The sequence below is a fragment of the Podarcis raffonei genome, chromosome 11, assembly GCF_027172205.1.
Source record: "Podarcis raffonei isolate rPodRaf1 chromosome 11, rPodRaf1.pri, whole genome shotgun sequence".
NCBI classification, from domain to species: domain Eukaryota; kingdom Metazoa; phylum Chordata; class Lepidosauria; order Squamata; family Lacertidae; genus Podarcis; species Podarcis raffonei.
In genome coordinates, this window is record NC_070612.1 from 23,016,921 (window position 1) to 23,030,137 (window position 13,217).

General features: G+C 41.3%; 1 protein-coding gene across 10 annotated transcripts in view; it reads left to right on the forward strand.

Moving 5' to 3' along the window:
- IL31RA (interleukin 31 receptor A) overlaps positions 1–13,217 on the forward strand; it is a 44,732-nt gene that overhangs the window by 24,389 nt on the left and 7,126 nt on the right. For 5 of the 10 annotated variants that reach the window (XM_053408191.1, XM_053408190.1, XM_053408189.1 and 2 more), the window contains 10 exons: positions 560–850; positions 1,081–1,198; positions 4,738–4,949; positions 6,631–6,788; positions 7,274–7,427; positions 8,356–8,435; positions 10,496–10,718; positions 11,343–11,525; positions 12,513–12,614; positions 12,887–13,033. In XM_053408191.1, the coding sequence (XP_053264166.1) occupies positions 560–850; positions 1,081–1,198; positions 4,738–4,949; positions 6,631–6,788; positions 7,274–7,427; positions 8,356–8,435; positions 10,496–10,718; positions 11,343–11,525; positions 12,513–12,614; positions 12,887–13,033 (1,668 nt within the window). The remainder of the gene's footprint in view (positions 1–559; positions 851–1,080; positions 1,199–4,737; positions 4,950–6,630; positions 6,789–7,273; positions 7,428–8,355; positions 8,436–10,495; positions 10,719–11,342; positions 11,526–12,512; positions 12,615–12,886; positions 13,034–13,217) is intronic. The other 5 variants (XM_053408198.1, XM_053408197.1, XM_053408195.1 and 2 more) reach the window with 2 other exon arrangements.

Below are 13,217 nucleotides of genomic sequence, written 5' to 3' on the forward strand. Positions count from 1 at the left end.
AAAACCGGAGCATTTACTTCTGGGTTTTTAGAATTCAGGAACCCAAATGTTCTGAAACGGAGGCGTTCAGGAGCCGAGGTTTGATTGTATAAACAGTTTAAATCTTCTAAATTAACTGGACTAAATCCAAAATAAGGTGGTGATGGTCAATTGTTAATACCACAGTGGGGGAGGAAAACCTCTTGTGTGCTGCAGTCCCAAACCATATCTGCTATTCAAAAAGCAAACACACACTGATATTACTTGTTTATGCTGTGTCTAGTTTGGCCCTGGATGACACAAAGAAGTTTGGCAAATGTGTGAAGTCTAAACTGGCTCCTAAGTCTTTGTATGATGACGAAAAGTCTAATATGCCCTATTATGAAAAACTACATGGGGAATTAAAGCATGTGTATCCTAAGCATGAGGGGTAGTATTGAATAGTTGAGTCTCTTAAAGGGACGAGGTAGAACTGTGTATACATAAATAGTGCCTTCTTTGTTTATTTTTCCGTCAGTGCTGTGTTGTTTTGTGTTTTGCTTTAGTATAACTGATCTAAGTGATTTTTCTTTAAAAATAGATGGAGATGCTGTGGCTCACATCTTTCCTTCATCCCCTTTAATTGAAAGTGGTTCCACCTTGAAAGTTTTTTGTAGACTGGGCAAAAAACTTTTTCCTTATAAAAACGCAAGCCATATCATCTGGACACTGAATGATGTTGTGATTGCAGAAGAAAACTACCAAATTATCAATGATTCTGTCTCTGGAGTAGTTATTCATAATTTCACTTATGGAAGAGCTCACGTTAAATGTTTTGTTGATTCTCCGGTTAAAAAGCAACAGCTGGCTCACTCTGAAGTTAGATCAGGGTGTAAGTAAGCTAAAAAGTCTTGAACTGAAAATGGGTGATTTAAGCACTTTAACAATACTTAAAAACCTTTGAGAATATTTATGTAGAATGGGATCCTGGTGGGTGTAATATTTTAAAAGATGTAAATTGTAAGATTTTACTGATGCCACGTAGTTTAAAGTCTTTTTACCAAACGAAACTGGTCATTCAAATGCCTGAGAAATCTATTGTTTTTCCTTTCTTGCTTGCAGTTCCTCCACGGCCTCCTGAAATTATTTTCTGCATCTTTTATTACAAAAGTGGCTCAACTCTTACTTGCACATGGACATATGAGAGGAACCCTGAAACAGTCTATACTCTCACTAAACAGTAAGTGCTAAGTGGTTGGCTGCTAATGTTATGCAAAACGTGTAGCGTGTGAGTTAGATAATTGCATTTCCTCCCTTTAATCAAATGTTTAGTTCAACTGCTTTTGGATTACCCCAGTAATCTTAAATAGCTATTCATCACAAACAGGGCAGCCAACGAGATGCAAACACAGTGGCACACTCAGAGGCCAACTCTGTCTCTATATCTGCTTGGGCAGTGCTGCTCCATGGCCTCAACCATAACCTCCAGGGTTCATTCAGCTGGTCATCTTTCAATGATACATGGAGTTGCCAAGATTTTTGGGGTCCATGGGCACACCTGGAATTCTGAAAACATGTTGTGGCCATCAGTCATGAAGTGGTTGCCGTGAGTGTGGTGTGGCATAGTACAAATGGCTGCCATTTTTTTAATATTCAAAGCAGCTGTGTGTGGTTACCAATACATACAAAGATCTTTAAAAATAAAAATAAAAATACCCATGTACCGTATTTTTTGCTCTATAGGACGCACCTGACCAAAAGACGCACCAAGTTTTTAGATCAGGAAAACAAGAAAAAAAATATCTGACTAAAATGTTGTACTAAACTATTTAAAACAGCAAAGTGTGTGGCTCCTGTCCACTTTGCAGCTTTAAAGCGAGCCACGGTATATATTGAAGAGAATGGAAAAAGGACAGACATTCCATTATAATGTAGCTGTTTTCATTATCACTGGGAAGTCAGTATTGGCAGCAGTCACAAAAACTAAAATTTGAGCATTTTACTGTTATTAATCAAGAATATTAATAGTCAGGGAGAGAAACCAGGGCTGTGCAAATGAGAAGTGCTTGGAGTATGGAGGAACAGCAAAGAGATCAAATGATTGCGCTCCAGTTCCTAAATCTCTGAAGTTTTCTCAAAACAGGCATGGTTGTTTTGAAAGGAAGATTCAAAATGGGGTGACTCAGGCATAGCTCTAATGGCTTTAGCCCAAACGTAGCAGAGTTTTCCTGCACAGCGAAGAAGCTAGTTGAGGTGGAAATGACTAGTCAGCTAGACTCAGAATAACTATTTACAGGATTTATTAAAAGGAAAAATAAAACCAGCAGAGTTTCTGCATACAAAACAAAGCAAAATAAATCCTTTCTTTCTCTCTCTCTCTCTTAACCATACACAGCACTCCTACTCCTAACACACCTAACACACCTAACCCAAACTGTGCTAGCAATCCCTAGATAACAGAGTTGAGTGCTGGTCGTTAACCAATCAGAGTAAGTAGTTTCTAGGTCAAGCTGACCTTGGCTTTCTGCCAAGAGTAAATTGACACTGCCTTGAGTTAATTGTGTGAAGCCAGAATCTGTAAGTTTCCCATGAGAACCAATTAACAGAAACTGAACAAGAACAGAGGAGGAAAAGAGGGCAGATAAATAGCTTCCATTCAATAACAAGAGAACACAATGTTTTTGGTTTGGTATAGGTGGACTGTACTTGTAAGAATTTGTATAATGAATTATAGATTTGGAGTAGAATATCAGTGCCTCTTTTCAGCAATAAAGATTAGCTGCTAGGAACATGGTCCACACACAAACACACAGGATGTCTGGTTATAGTTGTGCAGTTTAAACTGTTCCTGAGCCAGATGCCTGCTCAGTTTTAGCTGAGCTCACTATTACTGGTTTGTGGAGATGCTTTGCATGTATTTATGACTATTTCTGCAAAACTGCTACTTGAAGAAATCCCCAAACTTAATATTTTTAAACTTCTAATGGAGCTCAGAATCTAGTTAGGCAATCCTTTGCAGTTGAATTAGGAGGCACTGAAAGACAGCAATTTGCTAATCCCTACGAGCAGCCCAGGAACACACAGCCTTCCCTCTGCTGCAAACCTTGTCGGGGCTTCAGGGGAAAGCAAAGGCTGTAGCAGAGCAGTGTGGCTCCTTCCCCCCCCCATCCCAGGAACACACAGACTTCCCTCTGCTTGCAAACCTTGTCGAGGCTTCAGAGGAAAGCAGAGGCTGCCAGCAGAGCCGCGTGGCTCCTCCCCCCACCCCCAAAGAGCAGCCCAGGAACACACAGCCTTCCCTCTGCTTGCAAACCTTGTCGGGGCTTCAGGGGAAAGCGGAGGCTGCCAGCAGAGCCGCGTGGCTCCTCCCCCCACCCCCAAAGAGCAGCCCAGGAACACACAGCCTTCCCTCTGCTTGCAAACCTTGTCGGGGCTTCAGGGGAAAGCGGAGGCTGCCAGCAGAGCCGCGTGGCTCCTCCCCCCACCCCCAAAGAGCAGCCCAGGAACACACAGCCTTCCCTCTGCTTGCAAACCTTGTCGGGGCTTCAGGGGAAAGCGGAGGCTGCCAGCAGAGCCGCATGGCTCCTCCCCCCACCCCCAAAGAGCAGCCCAGGAACACACAGCCTTCCCTCTGCTTGCAAACCTTGTCGGGGCTTCAGGGGAAAGCGGAGGCTGCCAGCAGAGCCGCGTGGCTCCTCCCCCCACCCCCAAAGAGCAGCCCAGGAACACACAGCCTTCCCTCTGCTTGCAAACCTTGTCGGGGCTTCAGGGGAAAGCGGAGGCTGCCAGCAGAGCCGCGTGGCTCCTCCCCCCACCCCCAAAGAGCAGCCCAGGAACACACAGCCTTCCCTCTGCTTGCAAACCTTGTCGGGGCTTCAGGGGAAAGCGGAGGCTGCCAGCAGAGCCGCGTGGCTCCTCCCCCCACCCCCAAAGAGCAGCCCAGGAACACACAGCCTTCCCTCTGCTTGCAAACCTTGTCGGGGCTTCAGGGGAAAGCAGAGGCTGCCAGCAGAGCCGCGTGGCTCCTCCCCCCACCCCCAAAGAGCAGCCCAGGAACACACAGCCTTCCCTCTGCTTGCAAACCTTGTCGGGGCTTCAGGGGAAAGCGGAGGCTGCCAGCAGAGCCGCGTGGCTCCTCCCCCCACCCCCAAAGAGCAGCCCAGGAACACACAGCCTTCCCTCTGCTTGCAAACCTTGTCGGAGCTTCAGGGGAAAGCAAAGGCTGTAGGCAGAGCAGTGTGGCTTCCCCCCCCCAAAGAGCACCCCAGGAGCGCGGGGCAAAGGCGCACAGCCTTCCCTCTGCTTGCAAACCTTGTCGGGGCTTCAGGGGAAAGCAGAGGCTGCCGGCAGAGCCGCGTGGCTCCTCCCCCCACCCTCAAAGAGCACCCAAGCAGCGCAGGGCAACAGCGATTTGGCTCCAGGGACCACACATTCGCTCCATAAGACGCACAGACATTTCCCCTTCCTTTTTAGGAGGGAAAAAGTGCGTCCAATGGAGCGAAAAATACGGTAAATACACATTTTCATCCTTTTAATTTCTGTAGGAGGGAAAAACACATGTTTTAAATTTCTTCTGTTGAAATATGTGGCACTTGAATGTTCTCAACTTTTGGTTGTCATTATTAAAAGCATAATTCACCTTTTACTGTTCTTTTCTAAATTGTGCTCAACATATTTCAGTCCTGGATTTGATTCTAAATGTGAGCTTCTTAACTACTTCTTCCACCAAAAATATTTACTAATTTTCTTCTTCTCACCGCCTGCATTTTTCACAAACAGGATGTTAGAACCGAATGAGGAAGAAAACTGCTCAATGAAAAGGGCTTCAACATTAGTAGGCGATGAGATACAAAGCTGCTCAACCCAAAATGATTCATGTACAATATTCAATCAACCAATTTCTGCTCGGGAATATCGTGTCCAGGTGACAGCAAGAAATAGCTTGGGGGAAGCAACGTCAGAGCCTGTTTGCATAATTTCTACAAAAATTTGTAAGTTCATAAGCAATTTAAAATATGAGAAACATAGACTGTGTTTGAGCAACCAGTTCTTATGCAATACATTTGTTGCTACTGCAGAGATTAAAGAATTCCATTGGTGTGCAGTGAACATTTTCGTAGGATAACATTTAGGGCCAGAGGTGCCAGCTTGCAAGAGTGATTGGGGCAAGGCAACGTCATGCGCATGAACATTGTGCCTCCGTCCCTGAGCTGGGAAGAAGCTTCCCGCGTTTTGGGAAGGAGATGCCAGGCCTCTGACAGAATACTGGAGCCCTGCTGCCTCCTTCAGAGTACATTGCCTCCTGCAATCAAGGTGCCGAGCCCATTCGACAGGTGTCGACCTTTGCCTCAGACCCTAGAGAGGCAATATTTGTATTAGATGTACAAGCAACGCCCATTTGTGTGTGCTCTATCTTTGTGTGACCGCACACACACATGGTGCCAGGAACCCAGCAGTGGGGAGCACTCTGGAGAGTCCTCCTGGCTCGCAAGTAGACCCTCCCCAGAGCCAGAAGAGAGTCCCTTGCAAGCCACTAGGACTCTCCATTTATGTGCATTTCGCTGACAGATGCAGAGGCCCAGGACATAAACCCCACATAAATGAGGTGTTGCCTATATTAGCCACAGTTCAGTGCTTACAACATTTAAAACTGCTTAAAACCACAACAAATAGAGAACACCGTAATCTTAATAGCAAAGGTAAAAACACTTCCAATCCCCCTGCTTCATTTTATTCATTTCAATATATTACAGCTAATCAGCTACAAGACTGCCTGTTGAACGCCTCCGCAAGCAATATGCATAAAAACGTTCAATGAAAACAGTGCCTGCCTAAATAATACCAAAGGGCAAGCTGCTTGTGTATCTTGGAAAGGGAAGTTCCATAATAACAGTTGTACCTTTAAGAAGGTCCTGTCCCTCATACCTGCCAGCTCTTCTGAAAGCCAGTGTAGCGTAATGGTTCATGTGTTGGACTAGGACCTGGGAGAGCAAGATTTGGATCCCTACTCAGCCATGAAGCTCACTGAGTGACCTTGGGGCAGTCACCATCTCTTAGTCTATCCTGCCTCAAAGGGTTGTTGTGAGGATGAAATGGGGAGGAGGAGAACCATGTACACCACCTGAGATCCTTGGAAGATAAAGGTAGTTTATAAATTGAAATACAGTGGACCCTTGGGTTATGTACCTCTCTGGATACATAATCTTTGGGTTGCGAAAGCAGCAACCCCGGAAGTATTTTTCCAGGTTTCGCCACATGCACAGAAGTGCTCTATCGTGCTGCGTGTGCACACAGAAGCGGCGCCTCTGGTTATGGATTTTTCAGGCTGCGCATGGACTCCCAGAATGAATTATATCGGTATCCAGAGGGTCCACTGTAACAACAACAACAATCATCTGCCTCTACCTCCAACCCAGCTGGGTTTAATTCCAAGTGTGGCAGTGGTGTTGCATCACATTGATCTGGTTCATCAGTCCCCCTCCACCGAACAGAAGTAATTTAATTATCTTTTTATAGCTGTGCTTAGAAATGAAATATAAATTCTGCAATGGCGTTCAAGTGTGCAGCCTACCCCACTCTCCATTCCAGCAGACTCTCTCTTGCTGCTGCCAGTAGGATTGGTTGTAAAATCGTTAGCATTGAAAGCATGAGAGCTTTCTTTCTCAATTCCAGTGAAGTCTGATCCTCCTCAGATAACCGAAATAGAAACAGTTCCAAGGATGAAGCAAACGCTAAGAGTTCATTGGATTAAACCTCGGTATATGCCTCGAAGTGCCGAGAACAATACAAGGTGCCAAATTCGTTATAAATCCATAAAGGAAAATGGCATGGTAAGTTGAATTGTAAGTGAGTAGCAATTTTTCCAGCTCATATAACTACAGGCATGTAGCCTATGTTGGCCTCATCTTCTCAGTCTGCTCCTCCTAGCATTATTTTATGCAGTTTCATCACGTCTCTTCTTACTTGCCTTTTCTCTAAACTATAAAGTGCCAAATGCTTTAACTTTTCCTGAAAGGAGAGGTTCCCCATTCGCTTAATCAGTTTGGTTGCCCTTTTCTGAACTTTTCCCTACACACACACACACACACACACACACACGTGTGGTCTCTTTCGGTAAGCAGTTATTTTAGCCAAGAATGAATGCCAGTTTTTGGCAAGTAGAATTTTCCATCCGAGCCACGCTTGGAGTGGGGGGTGAGGAATGTAAGAATACGGATGCAAGTGATAACAAGAGAGACCATGGCTTTTATATTTTACCTCCTATGATATTTGCTGTGTTCTTGGAAGGAAAACTGTTTTTCTACCCAATTTCTAGAAAGATTACTTCATGGAAGAAGACAGCGCAACAATTGATCTCACTAATCTGTGGGATTGTACGAACTATACTATTGACATTCGGTGCGCTCATAATGACTCGAAGTTTTGGAGTGAGTGGAGTGCAGATAAAATGGGAACAACAGAAGAACAAGGTAAGCAAAAATGCTGATACAGTTTGATGCTGTTAAGTTTTATATTTACAGATCTTAAAAAAAATCAGTTTATGTTAATTCAGTTTATTATTATTATTGTTGTTGTTGTTATTGTTATATATCCAAGACTAATTCCATATCTAGGGAATCCACAGTGAATGTTTATACAGTATATGTTAAATAGGATAGGCAGTGAAGGGGTATCTGTCAGGCTGGACTATCTCACGCTTCTATATTGGTTATATCATTCACTGTTTTTGTTGGTAATCTGTTGGGAGCTGCCCTGGGTGGCTGGGGGAACCCAGTCATATAGGCGGGGTATAAATAAATAAATAAATAAATAAATAAATAAATAAATAAATAAAAATTCAGTATTACTTTTGGATATTGCTGCTGTTTCCAGTGATTTACTCTTGAATATGGTTAGAGCTGTGCTTCCCAACATGGGGGCATGCCCCACAGGGGGGCAATTTCATTTTTAAGGGGGGCAAATGAATGGCCTTTTAGGTTTCCTCCACATGAATAGGAGTTGACTTTTTGAATAATAAGAATTATATGTCACGGGGCGGGGGGGCACCAGGATTTTAGAGATGCTTAGGTGGGGCATGGCCAAAAAAAAAATGTTTGGGAACCACTGGTCTAGAGGGAAAGTGTATGTGTTTAGTGTTGCCAGCTTGTCATGATGTTCCAGCACCCAGTTGCTAGGGAAGTTGTTCATAGACAGCCTCCCTAGTTTTGGATAACAACAAAGAACTAGTTGTTGTGTGTTCTATTCTTGTGCTATTCTTGAATTTCCATTTGCTGCAGGATGAGAATATGATACTAACTAGCTTTTTAGCAGCATAGAAGTGGCTATCCTGGTGGGCTATAGGAGTAGTTCATGCCTTTTATTTCTAGATTTTTAATTATGATGTATTAATTTTGATAGCTCCCTTAAAAGTAGACTTGTGGCGAGTACTTGAATCGCATCAGCCCACTGGAAGAAGAACTGTGCACCTTTTGTGGAAGGTAAAAAAATTTGACACTTTGACATTCTGGAGTTTTTTTGGTATAGTATTTGAATGGTGAATGTGCTGTCAGGTTTGACTGACATTATTTCTGATACAGCTCAGCAGCCTATATACTATGTTAATTGGTATTTTTCATGTTTGAGATGAGTCACTACATATTTTGTATCACTCTAACTCATATGCATATACACGCCATTACACTGGCAAACACCTCTGTCATTTTGATTACTCTGATTTCTGAATAGACTTTCCCAGTAATGCTTTGTTTTTCGCAGTAAACATCTCTCAGAAAAAAAACTGTTTTATTGAATTCTGTGAAGGAATTATTTGTTTTCATGAATAAAGGTGGATTATCTATGGTGGTGTCCATATTAGTTTACCAGGATCCTATTCAGGAGAGACTGGCATAGGAAATGTATGTGTGTGTATGAACTTTTTAAAATCAGGCGTTGGAAAAATATGGTCCATGCTTTGGTTCATGAGATTCTTCAGTGTAGCTTGCAATATCATACAGAAGTCTTAAGAATGCTGGCTGGTGGTGTTATTTTTTTTTTTTAAATGGTTGCATAAATGTTTGGGAGAAAAATTGCCAAAAGCAGAAGCAAGTGGCAGGATGGTGGTGAGGACTCAAAATCAGTTGGTCTTATATACCCTGCTACTTCCTACAGTAGTTTATGGGCGTGCACACATGTTATAGTGGTGTTGCGACTCTGCAGAGATTGTGTGAAGCCCCAGATTGTACAAAGCAGTACATCCGTGTGAGGCCATTGCGCTGCTCCAAGTGTCCCCAGCTTTGGAGTTGGGAAAGGTGGCTACTGGAGGACTAGCCTGCAATTCTACTGCTTGGATTGTGGTGCCCTGACCTTGGAGCATCCTCTCAAGGGCAGTTTGTCTGGCACCTACATAGCTCTCCTTTAGGCTCTGGGAAAAGATTTTACTATCTCGTGCCTTCCCTCCTGTTGATGCCTTCTGTAAAGTTTCTATTTTTCTGTGAAACACCTTTAACAATGAATTGGAAAGGTAATATACAGATGTATTAAATGAAATAATTTGCACAATTACAGTGACTGCAGACAAAAATCCACAATAGCACACATTGCCACTGATGTGTGTTAAAGTTCTACACGGAAGCTCCGTTTCCTATAAGCCAGGCAATCGGCACTAAGTTGTAAACTTGCCTGGAGGGTACATACAGGAAATGTTTATGTATTTATCCTGAAAATGTCTGAGCTCCCCTTGAGAATAAGTTTCTAGGGTGTTGCACGGTAGAAATAAATAAAATACCTTAAAATATAAACAGTCAAATAAGGAAAAACAAAAAACTGGAGTGTTAGTATGGCTCACAAAGTAGCACAGGATTGGTGGAAAGTATTTTTTTTATGCAGAGTAGTAAGTATTGTGGCATATATAGGCATACAATTTATTTATTCTCTTGATATTGAAAGCAACCTGCTAGTGCATTATTGCAAAATTCATGTCAATCTGATGAAGTAGATATGCAATGATTGGATTGGAGTTCATTAAGCTGAGAAACAGCAGCTTGCCCTTGCTTCCCGAGAGTAATGGAAATAAGAACAGTAAATAAATTTGTAATGATTTGCTGACCTATCGCTGGTATTAAGTGAATCAAGACTGCAAGGTACAGTGCAAAAAGCACTTGCTGTAAACTTCCTGTAAGCAAAAGATGGAAATAAATTTCAAGATTAGATTTAACAGTGCAATCCTTTACAGTACATGTAAACTCAAGTGTGTATGGATTGCAAACTTATTGGATAACCAACTTTTCAAAACTGGTTGGCATATTTCAAAGCTGTCTGATTCCATGAGAAGTATATGTGTATATGTATAGAGGGAGAGAGAGGATCCCATCTCTGTCCTTTTCAGTTGTGTATGTGTGACTTACATTTTAGTTTTTATGTAGTGTTTGTGATCCTATAAATGTTTGCTTAGAAGTCCCATTGTGTTCAGCACTGCTTTCTCAGGTAAATGCACACAAGTCTTAAGAGTCTTATCTTCTTCAATTGCTAAGCTGTCCTATTTTGCTTTGTTTTTTAACAGAAACATGAAGAATTCCCATCTTCTGGAAGAATAGATAGCTACAGAATAAAGTATTTTACAAAAACCAATCCTCCTTTTGAAAAAACTGTCCACGCTAAAAATAATTCCAGTAATTTCGGATTGACAGGGGAAGCCTATTCGATCAGTGTTGTTGCTCATAATATAGCTGGAGATTCTCCTGAGGCTGTTTTGAAAATTCCATCAATACATGAAGAAAGCATGAGTGAGTTTATGTGATCAAAATGTATGATTTTTTTAAAATGTAGTAATAGGTCACTGTGGTTCGGGTGTTGATATGTGTCATTGTGTTTGTAAATGTGTACTGTATCCACTTTCAGATCTTCTTTAAAATACAATTACATGGTTGCAGCATTTGCTTGCAAAAAGAGCAAAACAGCAAATACTTAGTTATGGAGCATACATCTAAAACAAAAATGTCTTAAATAGTCACCTAAATATCAAGACTTATCTGATACTAAGTAAGCAGTATTACTTTAGTGCAGGTAGAATTAGGAAACGGGACTTCTAATCCAAGACCTGTCTTTCTACTTGAATCCCTGTCTGCAAGGATATTGCTATGCAGTCTCACTGCTTATTCATTGTGTATTTATTTTTGCATCCTATACTGTATTGATAAAATGTAGAATTTACTGGAGTATTGCTTCTCAGAGTACCGTGTTTTCTGTAGGGGATCATGTTAAAAGGTTTTCTTAGGAAGGATTGCTATTGCTACATACCCTTCTGCTTCCTTCTGTCTTCTGTTCTGAAATATTTTATTAATCACAATAATATTCAGTTGAATTGCTCAAGTCAACATTCCTGCTAATGTCAGCAATCATTCTCTTAGATCTCCAAAGGATTCTTAGCTTGAATACTTCTGCTTTAAAGGAGCACTTGTTTTTGGAATGGGAAACTTCAGAGTTAGAAATAAATGAATACATTATAGAATGGTATAATGAATTGGAGACAGATCCATACAACAGATCTTGGGAATACATAACAAATGTCACAAACTGGACATTTCCAAAAGGTAAGGGTTCTGGAGACTATCTTTTAAACCCAATGTATTTATTTCTGTATCTTCACTCCCCATTTTTCTATCTAAAGATGTACATAATAATAATAATAATAATAATAATAATAATAATAATAATAATAATAAAATTTATTATTTCTACCCCGCCCACCTAGCTGAGTTTCCCCAGCCACTCTGGGTGGCTCCCAGTCAAGTGTTAAAACAATACAGCATTATGTTGAGACAGCTTCCAGTTGGGTATTTATTTATGTACTTTTGCATTTGGTTGCATGTTAGCAAATATCTCTTGAGTGGTAAGCACATGGGTGCAATGCTGTTCTTCACTGCTAAAGTCCTCTAGAATAGTCCATGCTGACTATTGAGCTATTTCAGATTATTGGTTTTGAAAATTTGGACTATTCTGATAGGGACAGACAGAAGGGAGTAGATTTCTGTCACATGAAGGTCTTTATACTACTGTGCAGCCTTATTTGCTTGGCTGCAAGCAATACATAATATCTATTGGAGAAAAACTCCACAAGTTGGAAACACATTTATTTACTTCTAGTGTTTATATCCCATTTAGTGATGGTGTTTTGTTTTAATGTAAACTCCTCAAAACAGTCTAGTTCCATTTCTGTATTGGCACAAAAAGTCTGGTTATCAGCTGTTCCAGGAGTCGTTTTTCAGAAAGAAGAAGTCTAAAAATAGCTATTGCTGCATTTATATTGGTTTTATCCTACATAAAAATTGGGCCTTGCAGGTTTCTCAGTCTATACTGCTTTTCAATATAGCAAGGAAAATATGTCATAAAGGAAAGGTCCTAAGTTTGTAAAGTCCTGATTCTGGCATGTGGCTTTTCTGTTGTGGCTGTGTGAGTGAATGTTATGTTTTATGTTCTGTTCTGTTCTGTTCTGTTCTGTTATGTGTAATTAAAAGTCTTGCTGCACACTTGAAAGAGCAGTAATATTCTGTGCATCTTGTTTCCCCTCCCCCCCCCAGGAACCTTCAATCCCTATATATGTTACAACATTTCAGTGTATCCCTTACATAAAGGTGAAGTAAAAGTGCCGAGTTCCACCAGAACCTACTTTCAAGAAGGAAGTACGTATAAATGACTGCCTCTGTGGCAAATAATTAGTCTCCCTTAATCCTATCTGAATAAATCAGCTTTTAATCTGGTAGTTCCTCTGCTTTGGGTTCTCCCTTCCTACGACTACCTCCAATAGGATTGTTCTGTTAAATATGTACAATTGCATTAGTTATTTAGAAACTTGTTTTTCTACATTGCTGTGCATTTAGCAACACTGAACACCATTCACAACATCATTTCTTTTATTAAAGTTTTGTTGGCTGTATTTTCCTACATCATTTAGGCCCAATCCGAGGTCCTACTGCTGTGGTGAAATATTTTGATAAAAGTGAAGCTGCCATAATGTGGGAGGAAATTGAAAAAGCAGACAGACGTGGTGATATTATTAACTACACTATATTTTACAAAGCTGATGGTGGAAAAGAATTGGGTACGTATACACATAAGAGGCAGAAAGTTAGAAGGCTGTCATAATACCACTTCTTAGCAGTGTTCGACTGTAGTGCTGTTCTTTAGTCTCAGGTGGCCTCCATATGTTGGCATGGATTGCTGGTAAGGAAAGGAACAGCTGAAAAATTTGGAAGATTTCTGTTTGTAATCCAACACATTTGCCT